Genomic DNA, 23585 nt, shown 5'->3' on the forward strand with positions numbered 1-23585 from the left:
CTTATTGTCTCTGGGATTTTGAATAATAGAACATTAGACTGAGAACAAAACAACTCCCACCACCCTCCTTTGGATATCTAAATTTTGGAGAGATTACTGTGTTTCAAAACCATTGTTAGACGCAGTTGTCATAGAGTTTAATTTGAAATTCAACCAGGGTTTCTTGTTTTAGATACCTTGTATCAGATATTTTCATTGTGAATAGTACTAAACTTAACTTCAAATGGAAGTTAAAATACATATGAATGAGATGTTCACTAATTTTCTGAGAAATAGGAATGTTTCTGTTTAGAAATTATATGTTAAATAATTTTTTGATGCAAAGTGAATTCTGAAGTCAATGTGGTTTATTTACAAATCAGGATTTAAAAGGTATACCCTTTCATCTTTCTTATGATGTAACATACTAAAACAATATTGTCAGAATTTTTTTCTTTTTCCTGGTTTTTTTTTTTGGTCTGACTTTTATGTCATTTGTGACTACTTAACTGAAACAGTTTTAAGGGCTTCCCTGGTGGTTCAGATAGTAAAGAATCCACCTGCAATGTGGGAGACCTGGATTTGATCCCTAGGTTGGGAAGATATCCTGGAGAAGGAAATGGCTACCCACTCCAGTATTCTGGCCTGGAGAATTCCATGGGTAGAGGAGACTGGCAGACTATGTAATTAAAACATTATAAAGTTAATATTAAGCTCCTTTAGTTTCTTAAAGATTTGGTATGAAGTCATAATACTCTTAACAAAGATAATTGATAATGTAGAAAAAATGACTGAAATAGTTTAAAGTAATTTAATAATACTGATCATATTTATTTAATTGAGGAATTTAGAGGAAGGGAGGATCTCAAAATATCCCTAGTTGACTTATTAAATAGGTAGCATTCCAAATTATTTATTTTGCCTTTTAAGTATGTATGTATATGTATGTTAAATGCAATATCTATTATAGCTGGTGAAAATTCAAACCTTAAAATCATATGGAATGGTATAAAATGCAAAGTAAATAAGTCCCTCACACTTACCTACATCTTACCTTCGAGCTCCATTCCTCAAGGGTAACTGCTAACACTTTCTCGTGTATTCAGACAAAATCTGCAGTGCTCACGTCTATGCCTATTATTTAAAAAATAAGCTGTGTAATTAGCAGTATTTCTCATTAATAATCCATCAGCATAGAAATATCTATGTAATTCTTTTAAATAAATGTTTAATCCCACTGTATAGGAGGCCATTTTATCAGTGGCCTTTGTTGATGGATACCTAGGTTGTTTCTTGTTGGTGGCAGTAAATGTCTCTGAGCACTGGTAGTTCTGTGGCTGTGTCTGTAGGGCATGGGCGGGCTTCTCTGGTGGCTCAGAGGTAAAGAGTCCATTTGCTAATGCAGGAGATGCAAGAAGTGTGGGTTTGACCCCCGGGCCGGGAAGATCCTCTGGGAAAGAAGTGGCAACCCACTCCAATATTCTTGCCTGGAGAATTCCATGGACAGAGAAGCCTGGCGGGCTACAGTCCATGGGGCTGCACAGAGTCAGACACAACCGAGCACGCGCACACTGTGGGGCATACCCCTGAAAGGGGAATTGCTGGGTAAAGGGTGTGTGTATTTTTAATTTTGAGAGATGTTAGCAAATTACCCTCTAAAGAGGACACCTTATTTACACACACACACCCCCGCCTCAATACATTAGCATCCATGTAGAATGTTAATGGTATAGACTTTCAATAAGAACTTTGTGGCTTCTTCCCTAGGTCACTTAATGCTTCCGAGACCTTTTATTCATATGACATAGTGTTATAAAAAAGAGTTTATCCAGCCACCATAATATAGCTGCAACCAATATTTATCCAAGTACTCAGAAACAGGATTTATAGTATTTGAAAATTACCTAATTATGATTAAAAGTGAGACATGGTCCCTTCTACTGTTTTCACTTATTTATTTTCCATTATCTTGGTTAAGAGTATAAGCCAGTATTAATGGTCTTCTCAATTTTGGAATTAAATGGGCCTGAATTTACATATTTTATAATCATTGTTTCAAACTTACTTTTTCCACTAGGACAGTGATCAATTCTAAACCCAATTGTAAGGAAAATATCCAGGATTAGTGCTAGAGGAAGAAAGGCATATGAGAGTCTTTTCTAATAAGTAGGAAAACATAAACGAACTCTGTTACAGCAGTACAAAGAATACATCATTTGCAAAATCACAAGACAAGGTGTTGAGACTCAAACTTTGAAGTTAATGTGTTTACAAAGAAGTATTTTCTCTTCTAGAATTAGCAAGAGAACTGGACTTCACTGAAGAGCAAATTCATCAAATTCGAATTGAGAACCCTAACTCCCTCCAGGATCAGAGTCATGCACTATTGAAGTACTGGCTAGAAAGGGATGGGAAACATGCTACAGGTAGGTGGGGAGCTATAAATAAAAGGCAATAGGATGAAGGCAGAACCAAGTCTTACTCAATACCTTTTATGCCAGGTGCCATCAATCTGAAGTGCTACTATAAGCAAATGAGAAGAAGCTGTAACATTTCTCAAATAACCATCTTGCATAAAACTTCTTGTACTGTGTTTCTGTGAACAGCATTAAGTGGTGTAAAGTGATTCTAGCACTGGTTGCTAACAGGAATGTTATTAAGATCCTTAAATTTTCTAAATATTAACAGCAAACACTTGCTTTATTAGTCTGTCTTATTGATGCTACATTACATTCAGTTCCTACTTCCTTTACTCCTAAATAACTAAAATGGGGGGAAAATGTCAAGTGGATATTCTGACCACATCAAATAAAATGGGAAGTAACCATAACTGCTTCTTATCCTTCAGCTGGTCTAAATTTGCTACTTCCTTTAATATCTCTTTGAAGACCTACCTAGAGACTTCCAGCCCACATTTATTTTTCCTTCTTCTACCATTTTTCTAGACAGGATTGCCAGAAAATAAAAATAAAAATAGAGAGCACCCAGTTAAATTTAAATTTCAGGTAGTCAACAAATGCTTTTTCTAGTATGAGTATCAGTTCAGTTCAGTCACTCAGTCGTGTCCAGCTCTTTGCGACCCCATGAACTGCAGCACGCCAGGCCTCCCTGTCCATCACAAACTCCCAGAGTCCTCCCAAACTCATGTTCATCGAGTTGGTGATGCCATCCAACCATCTCATCCTCTGCCGTCCCCTTCTTCTCCTGCCCCAATCCCTCCCAGCATCAGGGTCTTTTCAAATGAGTCAACTCTTCACATGAGGTGGCCAAAGTACTGGAGTTTCAGCTTCAGCATCAGTCCTTCCAATGAACACCCAGGACTGATCTCCTTTAGGATGGACTGGTTGGATCTCCTTGCAGTCCAAGGGACTCTCAAGTCTTCTCCAACACCACAGTTCAAAAGCATCAATTCTTTGGTGCTCAGCTTTCTTCACAGTCCAACTCTCACATCCATACATGACCACCTATAGCCTTGATAGACGGACCTTGTTGGCAAAGTAATGTCTCTGCTTTTTTTATGCTGTCTAGGTTGGTCATAGCTTTCCTTCCAAGGAGTAAGCGTCTTTTAATTTCATGGCTGCATCACCATCTGCAGTGATTTTGAGCCCAGAAAAATAAAGTCAGCCACTGTTTCCACTGTTTCCCCATCTATCTGCCATGAAGTGATGGGACCGGATGCCATGAATCTTCGTTTTCTGAATGTTGAGCTTTAAGCCAACTTTGTCATCTCCTACTTTCCACTCTCATCACAGGCTCTTTAGTTCCTCTCTTCACTTTCTGCCATAAGGGTGGTGTTATCTGAATATCTGAGATTATTGATATTTCTCCAGCAATCTTGATGCCATTGTGCTTCCTCCAGGCAATTTTTTCATGATGTACTCTGCATATAAGTTAATAGCAGGGTGACAATGTACAGCCTTGATGTACTCCTTTTCCTACTTGGAACCAGTCTGTTGTTCCATGTCCAGTGCTAACTGTTGCTTCCTGACCTGCATACAGGTTTCTCAAGAGGCAGGTCAGATGGTCTGGTATTCCCATCTCTTTCAGAATTTTCCAGTTTATTGCGATCCACACAATCAAAGGCTTGGCATAGTCAATAAAGCGGAAATAGATGTTTTTCTGGAACTCTCTTGCTTTTTTGATGATCCAGCGGATGTTGGCAATTTGATCTCTGGTTCCTCTGCCTTTTCTAAAACCATCTTGAACACCTGGAAGTTCACATTTCACATAATGCTGAAGAATGGCTTGGAGAATTTTAAGCATTACTTTACTACTGTGTGAGATGAGTGCAATTGTGCGGTAGTTTGAACATTCTTTGGCATTGTCTTTCTTTGGGATTGGAATGAAAACTGACCTTTTCTAGTCCTGTGGCCACTGCTGAGTTTTCCATATTTGCTGGCGTATTGAGTGCAGCACTTTCACAGCATCATCTTTTAGGATTTGAAATAGCTCAACTGGAATTCCATCACCTCCACTAGCTTTGTTCCTAGTGATGCTTCCTAAGGCCCACTTGAATTCACATTCCAGGATGTCTGGCTCCAGGTGAGTGATCACACCATCATGATTATCTGGGTCGTGAAGATCTTTTTTGTACAGTTCTTCTGTGTATTCTTGCCACCTCTTCTTAATATCTTCTGCTTCTGTTAGGTCCTTACCATTTCTGTCCTTTATTGAGCCCATCTTTGTGTGAAATGTTCCCTTGGTATCTCTAGTTTTCTTGAAGAGATTGAAGAGATCTCTAATTTTCTTGAACTTGAAGAAAGTGGGGAAAACCACTAGACCATTCAGGTATGACCTAAATCAAATCCCTTATGACTATACAGTGGAAATGAGAAATAGATTTAAGGGACTAGATCTGATAGACAGAGTGCCTGATGAACTGTGGATGGAGGTTCGTGACATTGTATAGGAGACAGGAATCAAGACTATCCCCAAGAAAAAGAAATGCAAAAAGGCAAAATGGTTGTCTGAGGAGGCCTTTCAAATAGCTGTGAAAAGACGGGAAGCGAAAAGCAAAGGAGAAAACAAAAGATATACCCATTTGAATGCAGAGTTCCAGAGAATAGCAAGAAGAGATAAGAAAGCCTTCCTCAGTGATCAGTGCAAAGAAATAGGGGAAAACAATAGAATGGGAAAGACCAGATATCTCAAGTATGAGTATATCCCATGCAATATTTGGGATATACTTTTACTTAAAAAATTGTTTTTTATCTAAGGTTCACATTGACAGGACCTCCTGCATGTTGTCTGGTAACTCAGCTTTTAGGGCTTCTCACCACGCTGTGTCACCCACTTTGTGTGTTTCTCTTGTTTGTTTGCTTACTTTCACAAAGATCCTTAGTTGGGCTTTGGCTGTTTTTGGTACAGATATCAAAATTTTAGTAAATATTTCCTATACTTAAAATGTATCAACAAAAGAAATTCACTAAGACAACTAAAGGAAAGAGTTTAAAAGACTAGCCCTCTGATGTAATCAATGTTTTTTCTTTAATATCCCAGATACCAGTCTCATTGAATGTCTCACCAAGATCAACCGAATGGATATCGTTCATCTCATGGAGACCAGCACAGAATCTCTCCAGGAGCGCATCAGTCATAGCTATGCAGAGATTGAGCAGACCATTGCACTGGATCATAGTGAAGGTTAGACAGCTTATGTGTGTATGTGTGTCTGTTGTATATGGTTAATTCAGGCAATGAGACCCACCATCTTCCTTTTTTGGAGGGTTACCTATGGTCTTTGGTCATACATTCTTCTCCTCACTACCCTGAGACTTCCTTGCCCATTTTAGGTACCCAAAACTGCTTATACTTTGTTGTTTCATCACTGTCTCAGTCATCGTGAGCTGCTCCAACCGAAAACCATGAGCTCCAACAGAAGACCATGGTAGCTTAAACAACAGAAATTTATTTCTCTTGGTTCTGAAAACTGGAAGTTCAAGATCTGGGTGATAGCATATTCAGGGTCTGGTGAGGGCCCTCTTCAGGGTGGTTCACGGCTGTCTTCTTGCTCTTTCCTTACACCAAGGACAGCTGGCTCTCTAGCCTCTTCTTATAAGGGCACTAATCATGTTCATGAGGGCTCTCCCCTCATGACCTAATTCCCTCCTAGGGATACCATTGGAGAAGGCAATGGCACCCCACTCCAGTGCTCTTGCCTGGAAAATCCCACGGACGGAGGAGCCTGGTAGGCTGCAGTCCATCGGGTCACTACAAGTCGGACATGACTGAGTGACTTCACTTTCACTTTTCACTTTCATGCATTGGAGAAGGAAATGGCAACCCACTCCAGTGTTCTTGCCTGGAGAATCCCAGGGACAGGGGAGCCTGGTGGGCTGCCGTCTATGGGGTCGCACAGGGTCGGACATGACTGAAGTGACTTAGCAGCAGCAGCAGCAGGGATACCATGTCCAAATATCATCACACTGGGATTAGGGTTTCAGCATATGAACTTGAAGGGGACCCAACGTTCCCAGGTGGCTCAGTGGGTACAGAATCTGCCTCCAATGCAGAGGACAAAGGCAGATGTGAGTTTGATTCCCAGGTCAGGAAGATCCCCTGGAGAAGGGCGTGGCAACCCACTCTAGTATTCTTGCCTGGAGAATCCCATGACCAGAGAATCTGGTGGACTACAGTTCACGAGGTCACACAGTTGGACATGACTGAAGCGACTCAGCGTGCACACATGCACACAAGTAGCAACCATCCGCATGGGTGATCCATCCAGTGCCCTTTCTTCAGCTCCTTGGTGGCATTTCTCATGCTTGTGTCTTTCACTCTACCTTAGTAACCCGCTTCTATGCCTGCAACCCAAACTGAGTCATCAGTGACTGCACTACTTCCAAGCCCTAACTCGAGGTATTATACTTGCGTCCTCTTTTGCTTCTACACAGTCATCCTTCAAACCCACTGCAGCTCCAGCCATTGTTCCTACCTTGTTTTTGATATGAAAATGTCTCTAATTTACCCTCATTCATTTCCATTCTCGCTGACTCATTCTCCTTCTATCTATCTCATCACTATTTTTGCACTGTCCCTTCTTCTTTCAAGCCTCCAATATTTCTCTTCATTTTTTCCAACCTGATCATAACTCACATTCCTTAGAAAAAAAAAAGAATAACTATAAGCAAATGACCATATCCGTTCACCACAAAATCTCCTGATTTAAGTGCACCTCAGTGCTTATAGTCTACCTTCCCTGCTGTATGAAATGCCCTTGCTTTGCTAAAACCATCGTCTCATCTTTCGTACTGGATTTCATCCTCTTTACCAGCTATGGACTTCACTCCTGCAGTGACCCACTCTGTCTTCCTAGTACTAGACCATGCTCTACAGCATTACAATGTACTTCCTAGATCCCAGCTTTAAAAAACAAAGCAAAGCAAATATCTTCTTTCACCCAACATGTCCCCCTGTATGACTGTTCTGTTTCTCCAGTCATTTCATGGGAAGTCTCTTCCAAAGAAGAGTCTCACTTTCCCATCTCTACTTTTTCTCCTCCTGTTCTCTGTAGAACTGTCTCTAGAATCCATTCAGGCCAGGTGTGGTCATCACCACTCAACAGAAACCAATCTTGCAAAATTCACCAATTGTTCCTCATCACCAAATGCACTGAGCAACTCAGTCTTCATCTTCCTTTACCCACTTGTAACATTTGACACAGAAAATTAATCCCTTCTTCTTCTTCTTCTTCTTAAAATGATACCCTCTCTTCTTGTTCCTTTTTTCCCATTTCACAGGGTAGTCTCCCTCAGTGTCTTTGTGCAGTTTACATTCTGTTAATTCACACAATGGCATGTATTATTGTCAGCAGGCGCCTCATAGCTTGTCCTGTTCCCCATCTCTCCCCCTCTTTCCAAGTCCGAGACACCTGACTTCTGGGCTGCTCCCTGGGCGCCTCTGTCTTCTCAGGCTTCTAGGCTCTGGGGCTTTTTGTCCCCTCCATTCTGAGGTGTTCTTCCCTCAGATCATCAGGTACCTTTTTCTCTCACTTTATTCAGGCCTCTGCTCAAGTATCAGCTCCTAAAAGAAGCCTTCTCTGATGAGGTTATCTGAAATGCTGGCCCAGTTTTACTCTGTACTTTTCCCCTGGCTAACTTGCCCCCTAAAAGTTATTATAAATATATATCTGCAGAAATGCAAGTTCAGTGAGGCCAGAAACTTTTCCTGTCCTGTTTACTACTGTGTATCCAGCATCTAAACAACACCTATTAGATATAAAACTCAACATATTATATCTGTTGAGTGAATAGAGAGATAGATGAATGTCAGTCTCATCTCCGCCAAAAAATTTTTCAGTGACTCCTTATTGCCCTTTGATATAATGAAATTCCACTAAGAGACCTTTCATAAAAAGAGTGCTAACCTCAGAGCGTTGTATAATAGATGTGAATACTTGCAAAGCACCTATAATAGTGCCCATGCTGAGCTAAGTCGCTTCAGTCATGTTCAGTTCTTTGCAACCCTATGGACTGTAGCCCATCAGGCTCCTCTGTCCATGGGATTCGCCAAGCAAGAACACTGGAGTGGGATGCCATCCATGCCCTTCTCCTGATCCAGGATTCAAACCCATGTCTCTTATGTCTCCTGCCTTGGCACACAGGTTCTTTACCACTAGCACCACCTGGGAAGCCCATAATGGGACCTGATGTATAGTATAAATATTCAGAGAGTGTTAGCTATTAGTAGTAGTAATAGTAGTATTTTTATTACCATTCTTATTAACCCTCTTCTTACAACGTAGATTTATGCCTTGACTGTTGCAGGGGATTCCTGCTTATCTTTAAGTCTCCTAAAGATGTCTCGCCCTCCGCATTTCCTTTCCTGATTCTTTAACCCTGTTGGGTGCTTGGCATTCATCAACTAGCACTGGTGACCCAGTCATTGTGCATTTTAATGTTTCTTACTTGCCTATGCTTCCCTAGATGGTCAGCATTAGGTGGAAAGCAGACACAGTGCCTCTATCAACTTTGTAACCATGAACCTATCACAGACGTGGCATGTAGTAGTTACTTAATAAATACCTACTTAATATAGTTTCGCTTCAATTAAACATTTAATTTGAATCATTCTCCATTCTAGGGTTCTCAGTGCTGCAAGAGGAGCTACGCACTGCCCAGCACAAACAGAAAGAGGAGCATGCTGCTTCTAAAGAGGATGAGGCCTCTGACCACCCTCCCATCGTCTCAGAGGAAGACATTTCTGTTGGTTACTCCACTTTTCAGGATGGCATCCCCAAAACTGAGGGCGATGGCTCCACAACAGAGCTCCTTCCCCAGACTCAAAAGGAGCAAGTTCAACAGGATTTCTCAGGGAAAATGCAAGACCTGCCTGAGGAGTCATCTCTTGAACAGCAAGAATACTTGTGAGTTGCAAAAGAAAGCCTGTGCTGGGTCACTCCAGACAGCCCACATGACGAGGGTGCCAGGCATATCCAAGTGTAAAGCGTTTTCAGATAGTTCTCAAATGACCCCACAAATAACAAATGCCAGAACTAGAGGAAAAGAAGCAAAATATTTAACAGACATCATGTGACAGCATTGCATGGCACAAGTTTGCTTGAACCAATTTCCAATTCGGTGACCTTGGGCGAATGCCTAAGCCCTTTGAGTTTCTGTTTCCACATCTACAGATTATGATAATAATATCCACTTTGTTCACCTTACGGGGTCAAAGGTCAAGGGTGTGTCTGAAGGCATTGTTGAAACTGTAGACCATGCGGCTATTACTTGTGTATTTGCTGTGCCTCACTTCTCTGTGTTCGCTGGTTGTGTTCTGACTGGTGCAGTGTGAACAGGGCCAGTGCAGGGGAAGCCACCGTGTGTATTTCAACATAGCTATGAGATGGCTGGCAGTAAACACAGAAATGCCACACAGATCACTCACACAGACTGAAAGGCCATTAGAGGTTGGAATGGGAATGGAGAGAAGTCATCTGGAGAGCTGCTGGCTCAAGGAAGCTGCAGGGCTCAGCGAGCTTAGAACTCAAGCTCTGGGCTTCCTGGAAGCAAAAGCAAAAGAAAGTTTCTTAAATGACACTTGTCTAGAAAACCAGCCAGATCATAAGAAAGGCAAGCATGTCCCTGCCCTGAAATGCGAGAACAGTGTGTCAGGGGGTTCCTTGTCCTTGGGTGAGCTTTATGCTGAAATCATTGCAACTGGAGAAGGGGGTAAAATGGGCACTGAGATGACCTTGCCTTCCACAGAGCACCGCCTTCTTACCCACCCGCCTGCAGATTGTAGGGGAGAGCATAAAGGAGAGGTCAGGAAAAGAGAGAAGGAAGAAGAAAAAGATGGGAAGCAAAGAGGGACTATCAGAAAAGCACTCAGGGCATTTAACATCTATAGAGTGACAGAAAATTATAATAAAGTAGGGGAACATTTTTTTTCTTTTAGAAATTGAGATGATAGGAACTTCCCTTGTAGTCTAGTGGCTAAGATTCCATGCTCCCAGTGCAGAGGACCTGGGTTCAATCCTTGGACGGGAAACTAGATCCCACGTGCCTCAACTAAGACCTGGTGTAACCAAATAAATAATTTAAAAAAAAAGGAATTGCAATTATAAAGTTTGCATTACTTAAACTATATCAACAGAAAAAGTTTCAATACCAAAAGATCTTATCAAGTAATAACGATTTTCCAGAGATATAACAAGAATCTCCCTCTATTTATGATTATGGTAACTATATTTACCATGGGGTTTATATATTGCTTTCTAAAATTTTTGCCAAATTTTGGTTTTGCTTCAGAAGCCTTATTGTCCACAGAACTTTCTTACATAAACCTCCTCAGATCATCAATATTACCTTGAGTTGTCAAAGAAAGATGAAATTATTTATTTATTTATTAATATCTCATATTATTTATTACCCTACTTTGTAGAGATTAGGAAATGGTAATACATTTGAGGATAATTTTTATTCTTTTAAAATGCATCTTTCCCAGTCAATGATACATCAATGTGCTATAACTATATTTTACATACAATTTTTGTTCACATTTCATTTCTTGGCCAAATTTAGAAAACATGTTTAGACTTCCATAGACTATGAAGACAGATTTCATCTTCCCTTTCTTCAACGGGGGCAGAAATGTCTGTGTTCTCATGGTGTCCTGGGGCTTTTCCATTGCAGCGTGACAACCCCAGGGACAGAAATGTCAGAGACTCTGAAGGCCGCGGGAACATCTGGCTCCCCCGCCAAGACACCCGAGGAAATTGTCACCCCTCCCGAGGAGGAGAGGCTGTATCTCCAGACCCCGACATCGAGTGAGCGGGGAGGCTCTCCAGTCGTGCAGGAACCTGAGGAGCCCCCCGAAGAGGGGGAGGAGAGTTCACCTTGGAAAAGCAGCCTCGTGATCGTGGAGTCGGCCGAGGACCAGCCGCAGGCCTTCGAGAAGCTTGATGAAGATGATGCTTTTCAAAAGGTAAAATCTCCTCTGTTTCTTTGCCCACGTGGAACAAAGCTACACACCCTCTCCCATGTCCTTCTCCAGTGACCTGTTTTTTCCACAGAATGGCTTGCCAAATTAATTAACTTGGGCCATGGGAAGCCAGCCAATCCCTTTTAAAACCCGAGAACCCGTGAATCTAGAAAAAGGTAGTACATGGTTCTAATTCTAGCTCTTCGACCATCAGCCCCAGTTTTATAGTTGGAAACCCTTTTACTAAGAAGAATGAGCATTGGGGTGAAATAATACACCTGATATTACCTTTCAGAATTAGTTATCTTATAAATAAAGACAACCAGTGAGGGGAATTTACCGAGCGTCAGGTAAGCTGGCGAGCCATGGGAGAGTGCTGGAATCTGCCCTCTTGGCAGGTCTGTCTGTGCAGTCAGGTGATAGGCACGCAGACTGTGGGTATGGAGTGGGCTTTACCTCCCAAAACAAATGTTTCTCATTAGAGGAAGTATTATTTCCAAGTGAGATCTCCTATTTCTTTTAAGAATGACTCAGGAAAAGGACATTACACCTAAATTGATGGCTGGTTCCAAAAGTCAGAAAACCGATAGCAGCATGAATATGCATCACTGTCTTTTCTTTGTTTTTAAGTGAGTTTTGATATTGTGAAGAGAGGTGGAGACCATCTTAAGAAACTCAGTTGAACCATTTACTCTCAGAACACAGTCTGAATGGTTCGTATCGCTCCCTCCTCAGAATTCCTGGATCAGAATGAACCCAGGGAGGGGAAAGGACAAGAACTGGCATTTTCAATAGCTCCCTGAAGGATTCACACACACACATATACACACACACTCAAGTGTGAAAATCTTTTTGAATTAAACTTAATGTAAATTAAATTAGATATATTTTTCCTTTTTTGGATTTAAAAACATTGTATATGTCAGAGTATTTTTAAAGCATGAATATACATCTTCTAAGAAAGAATGTTTTATAAGAGAATTAAGACTCTGGGGGGAAAATATCTTTGGGCTTAACATCTGCATTTGTTTTTGTTCACTCTGAGTGTGATGTCTGCTGGCAAGATTTATCTACAATCATAGTTTAAAATTAGGGGAGGTCCAGGCAGATAAGAACTGCTCCAAATTTTGGCAGCTATTTTAAATAATGAATTCATCCCATGAATGGATGTTTATTCCAAGTTTGCCTTTGTACAGCCTTTATTCATCTCTCAAGTTCTTGGCTTAAGTGAATTCTAGTAAAAATGTTTCATAGATGGTGTCTGAACTTTAAAGTTGCCAATTTTAGTCTAAGAATCTATAGGCTAACTGAAGTGTAGACTTGAAACAGTTATCTGGATAATTCATATATTTAATCTGTCCTATGCATATAAGTAAATTTTGATAAATTGCCCTATATTCCACATTATTTTACTTATTCTACTTATTCTTGATGAATTTCTATTTCTTTCTCTTAAGCTTCCTATTTTGACCCTTTTCATCTCATGACCCTGACTTAAGGGTCCAATTTCAGTCACTTTTCTTACTGACCGTATTTCTAGGCAGCAGATTTCTAAGTGTACTTGAAGTATAATTTGGCTTGGAATTTACATGTTTTCCTGCAGCAGGAAAGAATATGGAAATATAAGTGGTATTTTAAAGTATGTTGACAAAATTTAGTTGAGTAATCTTTTCTATTTTTCAATAGAATTTTTTTAAAAAAAATAGCACTCCGTTAGGAAAGAATGATTCAATATATGGTTCCCAAGAGATATGTTTTCATCTAAAGTTATGATCTTAGCTCCAGCTCTGGCTTTGGGCCAGACCCATAAAATTGGATTGGCCTCTGCACCTCCGCTTCTCTGCACTGTGAGTCTAATACTATTCATAGCCTGTCTTCCCTGATGGCAGGGAAATTCACTACTGGCCAGATAATAGCTACAGGAAATTTTGACTTCCTGCAGAAAGTTCTGCTACAAGCATAAGATATTTCTGTACCTTTGGTGGGTCATTCTCAGCCTGAGCCCAAGAATCAACAGCTCACAAGTGTTTCTTGTGCTGCCTGTGATCTGTGTCTGCATCAGGAGTTGAAGTCCAAGAAGAGTGGGCAAGTTGCTTCTTTCTTCTGATGTACTTTGACAGATGGGTGCTCAGGCCGCTCTCAGAATTTCAGATTTTTTTTTTTTAATTCAGTAAACAAGAAGCTATATTCTCACTAAAGTCTGAGCCCAGCATTGCTGTTTTCACCCCTCCTGGCTTTTCCACCAAAGCCTCCATGAATAGAACTTGCAGAAACCAGTGTGAGCTAAAACAGAAACCTGTCGTGAAGACATTCCTTAGCATGATAAACAAAAACCCTGCTTCCATGCTTCCACCAGGAGCTAACAGAGGAATTAGGTGAGCTGGAGGCCAGCTCAGATGAGGAGGCGATGGTAACAACCAGGGTTGTCCGCCGACGAGTGATTATTCAGGTACCAGTTGTTACATTACTGCACGTCCGGGACACTTTTGTCCCCATAACCCTTTGAGAGTGACCCACCTTCAGTGGAGGGCTTGGCATGCTCCTTAGGTAGTGCATGGCCTTCAGAAAGCAGATCCTACCTCTCCTAAGTTCTGTTTGTAAAGAAATGCAGCAGTAATGACATCCACAGCCTCCCTCTGAGAGAATGAACAGCAAGAGCAAGATTTAGCATTTCCAGCTCCACCCACCTCACCTCTGGCTGGTCTATTTTTGTTTGTTTGTTTAAGTTTGAGCTAACTTTGGTCAGATTTTCTAGCATGTTATTACCCACCTTTTTTTTTTTTCTTTTAAACATACTACTTGACAGAATTTGGCATCTCAGCAATGCTTCTCAAAGCTCCTTTAATTTTCTAACATTCCTTGCATTATAAGCACTTGGGAGTAGTTCTTCAGCACTGATGTCAAACACAGAAGTGACCCTTTTCTCTCAACTGTGTAGGGAGATGATATGCCTGACATACCCCCAGAAACAGTCACAGAAGAAGAATACATCGATGAGCATGGACACACCGTGGTAAAGAAGGTATTATCTTAACATGATTGATGCAAGTGTCCTGTCTAAACGTCTATCAGTACCCCGGCACTGTCACTCAAAAACAAGATACATGAATAAAATATCTTCTAGGTTACTAGGAAAATCATCAGGCGGTTCATCTCCTCTGATGGCACAGAGAAAGAAGAGATTACGATGCAGGGAACACCGCAGGATTCTATCAACATTGAAGAAGGGGATGGCTATTCCAAAGTCATAAAGCGCATTGTATTGAAGAGTGACACCGAGCAGTCAGAGGTGAGCCCGTGACGCCTCCAGAGCTGACTTACGGGGAGGTGTAAAACAGAGCTCACAGGAGGCGGACGAGATCGTTTGCTCCTGTTGGCCTCCCTTCTCCCCTTTATAAGGCAGTCTGTGTTTAGTTCCATGTTGATTCTTGTCTTCGTGATTTGGAAAATTTTTAAAGAGCCACGAGGGGGAAGTGTAGCCCTGTGCTCATTGTCTTTAGTTCTGTTCATTTCCACTTTCTCATTCGTTCAGTTGACTGCAGCAGACATCCAAGAGTCAACATTTAAAAGACAGCAATCCTGTTAGCGGGCAGGTGGTAGGTTCTGAAAAAACTTGTGCAGACGCACTGAGGTGCTTGTGCCCAGCCGCTCACTGCAGCCCTCTCTAGGGCACCTTTGGTAAATGCTGGATTTCTAAACTTTGGCGTTTCAGAGTCGCTGAAATCAGGATCCAGAAACTCCCTTGATTTGTACTTTTCTTTCTTCCTGTTTCACTTCCCTCTTTTAGAAACATATTGACTCTCTTTGACATGCGCACCATCTTGCATCCATTCACATCCTCAAAATTTTATTATTCTACACATGAGGTTCTCTAAAAATCTACAGTTTCAGTTTCTCATGTCTCTGTCAGATCCTTCTTTGATGGTTAATTTTGTCTTCATGTCAGAACAACACATTTACCCTTGGGAAAAGAGAGTTCATCTGCAGGGCGCTGTGTCTGCATTGCACTGGGCAGCCAGTTCCTCAGTCATGAAACCTCCCGACCAGCCTCTGTCCAAGCGGCTGATTTGGCACTGTGTCTGTATAGTCATTATATAGATGTTACCAATTGATTGTAGTTTTTTTCTGCTGCTTGTTGACAAAATGCTGTTTTTAAGATACACCATTGTAGTATGTGGGTTTTGGCATAGAAAAATTCATCACTGTTACATTTTGGTCATCAGAAACTGTATATTGTGTGTCCTTCATTCATCAGGTGACTTTGTCTGAGCCCAGCATTTTGTCCAGTACCTCACAATTTCAGGCTGAACCAGTGGAAGGCCGTAGAGTCAGCAAAGTTGTTAAGACAACTATGGTACATGGAGAGAGGATGGAGAAACATCTGGGGGATTCTAGTTTAGCCACTGATCTTCCTTCTGCCAAAGATGACTTTGAAGAGGTATAGAAGCATCATCACCTTGTCTTTATGTGTGCCTTGTGTTTGAGAAGAAAATGATTTATCATTGTGTCATTCCATACCTGTATTCATGGAAGGATGCAGAATAATTCAAGAGAGTAGAATTCCTATTTGAATAATGTGTACAGTGAAATAATTTTCCTCAACTTGTATTCATTTGAGCCACCTGAAGAGATTTTATAAATCCATATGACCAGGATTCATTTCAGCTCATTCTGAATCAGAATCTCCAAAGTTGGGGCATGATGGTACCTCTTGCCTAAAAGTCTCAGAACTGACCTGTACTTCCAACTAGTAAGGGAAAGAATTAGATATTGCCCCTTATTTTTGCTAATAGATGTTCTCAGATATTTCCAATGATAAGCATTAAAGAAGATTCAGATATCTTTCATAACCATAAATAAATCAAGCATTTATAATTAAGTTCTGATTTTCAATAATTACAAAATGGGTCCACAGTGATATCCATAAACACTAACTACAATACAAAAATTCCCCAAATTTTGAAAACCGAAACAAATTTTTTAAGTTAGTAGCAAGCTAGTTTGGCAGGAAAACTTAAGTGTGAACTGACAAGGAATTGTAATGACTTGGAGTCTTTTTTATTCCAAAAGAATGAATGTTTGTGTTTTGCTATTGATACATTAATGGGTGTGATTTCAGGATGCTGTTCCTACCCCAACTGAGATATTAGAATATAGAGTGTATACCTCATATTACCTTTCTAAAATCCAAAAAGAAAAAAAAAATCTGAAATTTGAAACACCTGTGGTCCCAAAGATTCAGCTAAGGGCTGGTGGGCATGTGCAAAATACATCTATGAAACATTCTTTGCTATTGAAACATTTTGAAGTTAAATGTTATGTGTATGCCCTCTTTTATACCCACAGTATGCATTGAGATTATATATGAATGCATTAGAATATTAAGAGCATACTTTATTTATAATACTTCTAGTTCTTCACATTTTGACAGCTGGTGACCTTGAACTATCAAAAGAAGAATCACCTGAGTTACACACTTTGGGCTTTATTTTGTTTGTTGCTTGTTTTTGCCTCTGATCGTTATTGATTGTGTTTGTCATTAAAGTCTGCATTGTAGAAAGGAACAGGGTGAGGCAAGGAGGAAATTAGAAATTAACCAGTATAGGTAGGGACAACTGTAAAGTAGTTGAACAAGTCTCCTTCATGAATGGAAGAAATTTTACAGACCTGTTAAATAAAACTTGATCCTTAGATCTGCTCCTAAGAATTGCTTTTCTTTATTCTTTCAAGCATGTGTTTTTATATTGACTATCCATTAAGCAGAGTGATAGATTAAGTTAAAGTCTATGGTTTATGATGGATTTTGTCTTGTTCTGTTTTTTCCTTATTTCAGGCTCTGAGTTACACAGGTAGCCACATGAAAGTCTACTCCCCCAGTTTAGTAGAGAATGAAGTCCTGAAGGAGGATGGATCAATAATTAGAAGGTTTGGGTTAGCATGGGGTGATGCTTTGCCAACTAACACTTTTTAAAAGTTTTCTAATTTTAAGAAAAGATAGAGTCCACACATCTACCCTAAAACCTCTTGGGAACTACAGACTCACCCTGCATTTTACGACTTCTGTCAAGTGATGCATCTGTCACTGTGTCATTCCTGAAGTGTTCTCCTGATGCTTTAAAAGTAATGCTAAGGTGCTTCCCTGGTAGCTCAGTGGTGAAGTATCCACTTGCCAACGCGGGAGACTTGGGTTCCATCCCTGGTCCAGAAGGATCCCACATACCACGGAAATGAAGACCCAGTACAGCCATAAATAAATAAACAAATAACAAAAAAATTTTTTAAGTAATACTAAGACATGAAAATAGTCAGATGACTTTTACACAGTCACTTCCTAGGTTTCAGCAAGTCACCAATCTCATTGGGCCAACCATCTGGGATATTCCATTGTAGAACAGCGTAAGAGGAATCAAATTAAATTGCTCACAAATTAACCTAGCTGCCTTCAGCTCAATCTTGGTAAACCATTCCTTTGATGGGTTTTTGTTTTTGTTTTAAACAAGCTGTTTCGTGATTCTGCATGTGAGTGGCAAATAACATGAGCATAAATTTGATACCCATGAAGCTAGTACCTAGTGAGGCTGAAACCGGGGGCTTTAATAAATTCAGAAAGTACTATAAAAGCAGTAAGCAGCTCATCTCTATGCATATGAACAAGGACTAGCTCTGAGGCTTTCTGGTCTACCTTATCCCCACTGCTTGTTCCATGTGTAAACTTGGGCACTGTTACCTCACTTCTTTCTGGGCCTCTAGCAGTGCTGTGTGTATTAACAAAATGTTCTCGGCTTCTCAGTGAAGACACAATGGAAATTGAAGTTACTGCTGCGCTTTTCATTTCAGTGAAAAGAAAAGAAAGATTGTCATTTATAGTACTCTACAAGGCTATTTTTAGCCTGTAGAACATAATAATTAGAACAGTGAAATTAAAGGTTCTGTCACAATTCCACCCTCCAACCACATGTGAAAAACAGCCCCAGCTAGGAATTTAAGAGAGTAATTGCTCACAGAACTTTAAAAATGCTATATGAATTAAGGAGAAAGTTCTTTTTATACTCAACTTTTACGTCTTTTATTCAGTTATTCACATGGGACCACATAAACTGCGTACCACCTAGCATCATGAGATCGTAAGATGGAATTAGATTGAGACCAGTTCATCCAAAACTCTCGGTGACAGCTGGTGAATTTAAAGCCAGGAATATAGACATCTCAGTCCAATCCCACAGCTACTTAGTTTATGGAAGTCTATTTGTGATCCGCAACACTTTATCTTGTATGTTGCTGAAGACATTTGATCATACCCACTGCTCCCCTGATAGGCATACAATTCATTCCACTGAGTCCTGTATTCATAAACACATTCATTGACATATGTGGACACAGAACACCAAGCGGTGTCCTCTGATAGAAGCTTAACCCCCAATGCCAGTGCCCTAAAGGTTTATACTAGATGTTGATGGCAATAGTCAGAAATTTGCATTTTGGGTGGGAAAAATATATATATATATGGATGCTGAATAGTTATAAAACAATCTGACTTCAACCCCTGGCACCAAATTTGACCTTTTACTCAAAAGGAACAAATGGAAGTTTGCTTTCAGATACAAAATAATTCATGTAGACTTAAAGGGAAGGGGAGATAAGAGAAGGAGGGAAACAAAATGTCCAAAGGTAAACCGGAAGTGTTTTGACTGAAGTCAGCCTTTTTAAAAATCAAGGTGATCTTAACAAATGAGTAGAGATGTTAGAAGGAAGAATAATGCTTAAGGGCAGCCCATGGGCAGAACCCTCAGCTTCTTGACACTAGGAATCCGTAAGGAAAATACTGGGTAAAGCTTCAAAAACTGATACTTCCAATGCTGGTATAAAGTTGGTCTCTATGGCCTCATGATTATAGATTCAAATCCTGAAATCTTTGATTTTTGGCCCTGCTGTATAGTAACTGAGTTTTTTTTTTTTTTTTTTTAATTTAGAGCATTGCTTAAATTCTTTGAGATCCAGTTTCCTTATTTGTTATTATAATAATTGTACCTGGTCCATAAGACATGTTCACCACATATTTGTGGAATGAAAAATTGTATTTATGAGTAGAGAGGGAGCAAATCACAGTATGACCACTTTGCAGTAAGGATGCAGGAGAATAATCATACCAATGTAATAGTCCATCAGCGCCCCTTTTCTCCAGTAATCACCAGTCTGACGAGGAAGCCAAGAGAGCGTAGACTGCCGAGTGGCTGTAAGAGGTATAAAGTGGGCCAGTGCGTGGACTTTGGGGAGACACAAGAAGGGTTTGTCTCTTGGTGGTCTTTTCCTTTTCGTTCCCCATTCCTCCCCCTCCACCCCATCTCCAGATGGAATTTCAGAGGCTAGGATAGACCTTCATCTTTTTGCTGGTAGTAACCTTCGTTTGTATTGATGGAGTAATATTCCAGTTTTTAAAGACCTATATCCCGTGGGAAAGTTCTTTCAGAATATTTTGGGGAAGTCTGAGTTGGATAGTGACTCTAAGGATTAAGCTGGAAGCGAAAGTGTTTTAAATAAATTAAAAGCCATTTTTCTTAGGCTGTCAAAAACTATATATGGAATCAGTATTTCAGAAGGAGCCATGCTACTTTGCTCCCCAGGTGACTCAGTGGTAAAGAATATGACTGCCAATGCAGGAGACATGGATTTGATCCCTGGGTCAGGAAGATCCCCTGGAGGAGGAAATGGCAACCCACTCCAGTATTCTTGTCTGGGAAATTCCATGGACAGAGGAGCCATGTGGACTATACCACAGAGTATAGTCCATGGGGTCGCAAAGAGTTGTTCACAATTGAACACACTTGAATGCACGTTGTTTTAAATCTGCATTCCCTAATCAAAACAGGCATGATGGTATGGTTAGTTCTTAAGAGAATCATATGAAAGCATCATTTCTTTTATTTGAAATATTTCTTAAAGTTTAAAAAAAAAATACGCCTTGTTCCAGAATACTTTTTAGAAATCTCATGAGTCATTTAAATAGGAGAGCCACATTTAAAAGAAAGAAGTCCAGAGATGGCTGTAGTTGTTCTAATAGCCCAGTACAGAAGCGTCGACAGTAAGTACCACGTTCATGTCTTGGGTCCCCTCATACCAAAGGTAGTGGCTGCCTTTAGCAGTAAAGAAAGAATGTGACATTCTCTTGTCTGCTTTCCTCCAGGACAACAATGAGTAAAGCTAGAACCCAGAAGAGGGCTGTGGTGAAGGACCAGCAGGGAAAACGCATTTACTTGGAGCACCTGGAGGATGTCCCAGAAGCACTAGACCAGGACGACCTCCAGCACGACCTCCAGCAACTCCTTCGGCATTTCTGCAAGGAGGACTCAAAGCAAGAGGCCCAGTGAGGGGCTGCCCAATTCTCACACCAGAAACCACACATTCACTCAATATGCAACTTCCCGTTTCATTAGAGGAGTGACCTCACTGGCCTGATTAATGGGATACCCTGACATTTCACTTTTAGCAAACATGCGGCATTTGGTTTGAGTTTTTCCCCATCCTCTTTAACTGTAAGCTAATTTGTGACCAAAGATAGCATCCCTCATTCTGGATGCTGTATCCGCTACTCTGTTGTATCTATGCTCACCTGGGACCTGGCCACCTCCATTGTTCTTCTTGGCTTCTGCACAAGCTCCATGAAAATCCATTCAACGGGAGAACTTCACCTGCAGACCTCTTCAAATGATGACACATAGGAATCCTTCCAAGAGATACCCGTGTACAATGTATATAGCTAATGCTCAGACGAACACTATATTAAAATTAAAACCACTGCCTATCCTGACTACACTGGGCATCACGGAGTAAAAGGCCTCTAGAGGAATTGCTGAACTATGGTTCATTAAGATATTGCTAACACAATCGAATGATAATACAGTTCTACCACAAAAGAAGCACTTCAGACCTACCATGTCCTTAGAATTTCCACAGTAGCCCTGGCTCCTAGTTAAAGATGGGTCATAACCTTGAAGAACTGTCCTGACTAAGCACTTCCTGCTGGTGCCGGCCAGCCATGATTTATGACTCTCCAGCCGTCACCGAGGGCGGGAGGCGGGGAGCCGAGGCAACGAGATGAAGCAGTGAGGTGTTCAGTTGCCAGCAGCAGCATCCCACAGCTGTCTAGCATCTTCAGGTCCTTTAGATTGGGGACGTGTTGGCAGGGTATTTTAAAAAGCTATAACTACTGTAGTTTTCCAGTTTTCATTGCTGCTTTAGCAAACCACGCTGTCTTATTGGTGGTACTCTCTCCTGGCCACTGCACTGTAGATAATTCATCGGAAGCAAGATTTGCCCAACACAAATGGTTGAACTCCTTCACCATGTTGAAGTGATTTCTTTCTTTCTTTTTTTTTTTTCCTCCAGGTTTATATCTTCTCTAATACCTGCATGTAGCATTTAAGAATCAAACCACAAACCCCTCTTCTAATCACATCGATGGTTTTCATTCTTTTTACCCTCAGCAAGCACTTTTCACTTTTCTGCTAGGTCTGTTTTTTAGCTTGCAGACGAGATTGAGAAATCCTGAAAAATTTGGTTTGGGTTTAAAATTTTTAGTTTATTTATTTGAAATCCAAACTCCCTTGAAAACTCTGAAGTGCATTTGTGCACTTTCCTGTCTGTTTGTTTCAAAGAAGGGACTTTAATCATCTGAGTGATTTCCATGTCCTATTCCTCATTCCTCTAGTGGTTGAAGCTGTGTAGCATTTTAACATATATATATTCACAAATATATTCATATAAACAGTATACATTTTGAATCAGTTATTTGTTAAAGAAAAGTATATTCAATGAAGATGAAATTTAAAAATTTTAAAAACCAGAGTCTATCCTCCAGGGATTGAACATTTTCCAATTCTATCTGGTCTTTTCCTGTTGTGCAAAAATGACTCATTGTTCCGAAAGATGACAAACAATGGTACTTCATCATTTCAAGTAATGTTGCCAAGAGAGAAAATTTCCTGGGAGGGAGGTTTCCCACAAGCCAAATCTCCTAAGCCTCAAATGATAGCACTTTTTGGCAATTGGATAGGAAATAAAGCATTCTTTGGCAGCCAAAATGAGGGAGGCCAGCGGTGAAACTTTTTGAGCACACCGTGGCCTTCTTGTCCAAACCTTCACTGGAGCTCAAGAAAAGCATTTCTGTTGTGTTATTTGCAGTGCAGATGATGTCTGTGTAACAACATAATGGTTATTCACCTTTTTTTTTTTTTTTGGGTTTTGATTTTTGCTGTGTAATCAAAAAACTTGAATACTGTGAGAAGAAGTGAATTTTCAGTTGATGAATCAGCATCTTGTTCCCATGGTGATAACACTAATTGAATATATCTATGAGGGCATGTATTAGTTAACGGAAAAAATACAACACTAACAATACATAGCTGCGATGTGTACAATGGCTGATTTAATTAAATAAAATGTACAAGTGTTAAATGTGGCAACAGTGATTTGTTCTTCTTTGTCACTCACCTTTGATTCCAGGAGATAACAGATTAATATTAAAGAGATGGAATAGATGTGGAGCCTGAAGGAACACACAACTTGCTTTTGTTCTTATTTGGGAACTGAATATGCTCCATGCCCAACGCTGTTAGGCACTGGGAGAAACAGACTGTATCCTGTCCTGAGAGAATTTTTATTGTTATTGTTATGCAAAAGGAGAAAAACAAAGATTTATTTTTAGTTTGGGGATCACGAGTAAATGAGAAATGGGAATTTGGGGGCCTGAAAGAGGTGAGAAGAAGGGCCCTGATTCACTTCTCTCCTATGCGGTCATGGGGCCCAGAGAACACCTTTTGCCTTTGCGAGCAGCATTTAGCTCGGGGGCTTTACTCATCTCTCATTGACTGAGAGTTAGACATGAAATGGATCCATTAACCCAAATAAAGAACAGGGCAGGAATGTGCAAAACTGAAATCAGTTGTGTTTGGAGAGCATCTTTGGTTTTGTTTTTGGAAGGAAACCCTTCAGTGCTGCTATAACATTTTTACTGCAAAAACAAGAGAAAGGCACAGCTTAAGAACTGGTCAAGTTTTATTTATTTATTTTATGCTTTTTTAATTGAAGTATAATTGCTTTACAGTGTTCTGTTACTTCCTGCTGTATGGTGAAGTGAATCAGCTCTGTGTATACATATATCCTTTCCTTGAGCTGCCTTCCCACCATCC

General features: G+C 40.4%; 1 protein-coding gene across 50 annotated transcripts in view; it reads left to right on the plus strand.

The window, feature by feature from the left end:
* The window catches only part of ANK2 (ankyrin 2), a 696383-nt gene extending 673528 nt beyond the window's left edge, over positions 1-22855 (plus strand). For 17 of the 50 annotated variants that reach the window (XM_043438144.1, XM_043438160.1, XM_043438156.1 and 14 more), the window contains 7 exons: positions 2274-2405; positions 5479-5622; positions 9061-9343; positions 11112-11403; positions 14339-14422; positions 14525-14689; positions 20582-22855. In XM_043438144.1, coding sequence (XP_043294079.1) covers positions 2274-2405; positions 5479-5622; positions 9061-9343; positions 11112-11403; positions 14339-14422; positions 14525-14689; positions 20582-20596 — 1115 coding nt within the window. In that variant the 3' untranslated portion in view covers positions 20597-22855. Of the gene's footprint in view, positions 1-2273; positions 2406-5478; positions 5623-9060; positions 9344-11111; positions 11404-13756; positions 13850-14338; positions 14423-14524; positions 14690-15655; positions 15839-17233; positions 17326-20581 lie in introns of all 50 variants that reach the window. The other 33 variants (XM_043438127.1, XM_043438131.1, XM_043438132.1 and 30 more) reach the window with 5 other exon arrangements.
* The last annotated feature ends 730 nt before the right edge of the window (positions 22856-23585 follow it).

The sequence above is a fragment of the Cervus canadensis genome, chromosome 19 (assembly GCF_019320065.1).
Source record: "Cervus canadensis isolate Bull #8, Minnesota chromosome 19, ASM1932006v1, whole genome shotgun sequence".
In the NCBI taxonomy this organism is placed as follows: domain Eukaryota; kingdom Metazoa; phylum Chordata; class Mammalia; order Artiodactyla; family Cervidae; genus Cervus; species Cervus canadensis.